General features: G+C 66.6%; 1 protein-coding gene across 1 annotated transcript in view; it reads left to right on the top strand.

Annotated features, from left to right (window-relative positions):
• Positions 1-329, top strand: part of LOC106899830 — a gene marked incomplete at its 5' end in the record, with an annotated part of 26058 nt that overhangs the window by 18632 nt on the left and 7097 nt on the right. The window contains one exon of the mRNA XM_014961756.1: positions 9-122. Coding sequence (XP_014817242.1) covers positions 9-122 — 114 coding nt within the window. The remainder of the gene's footprint in view (positions 1-8; positions 123-329) is intronic.

The raw sequence follows: 329 nt of genomic DNA, 5'->3' as shown, positions 1-329 counted from the left end.
GGGTCAAGTTCTGCCGCCAGCTCTTCGGGGGCTTCTCCATCCTCCTCTGGATCGGGGCCATCCTCTGCTTCCTGGCCTACGGCATCCAGGCCGCCATGGAGGACGAGCCCTCCAACGACAACGTGAGGGCACCGGGGGGGACACGGGCATCCTGGGGGGCAGAGCATCCTGGGGGGCACGGGCATCGCCGGGCATGGGCATCGCTGGGCATGGGCATTGTGGGGACACCATAGGCTTTGGGGGTGCTTGAGCATTGCAGGTGGGACAGACACCCCTGGGGGGGCACAAGAGTCCTTGGGGGGGCTCAGGCATGATGGGGACACAGGCAT

The sequence above is a fragment of the Calidris pugnax genome, unplaced genomic scaffold, assembly GCF_001431845.1.
Source record: "Calidris pugnax isolate Ruff unplaced genomic scaffold, ASM143184v1 scaffold871, whole genome shotgun sequence".
NCBI lineage: Eukaryota > Metazoa > Chordata > Aves > Charadriiformes > Scolopacidae > Calidris > Calidris pugnax.
Note: the sequence above shows the minus strand (reverse complement) of the source record. Positions and strands in the feature narration are given on the sequence as shown.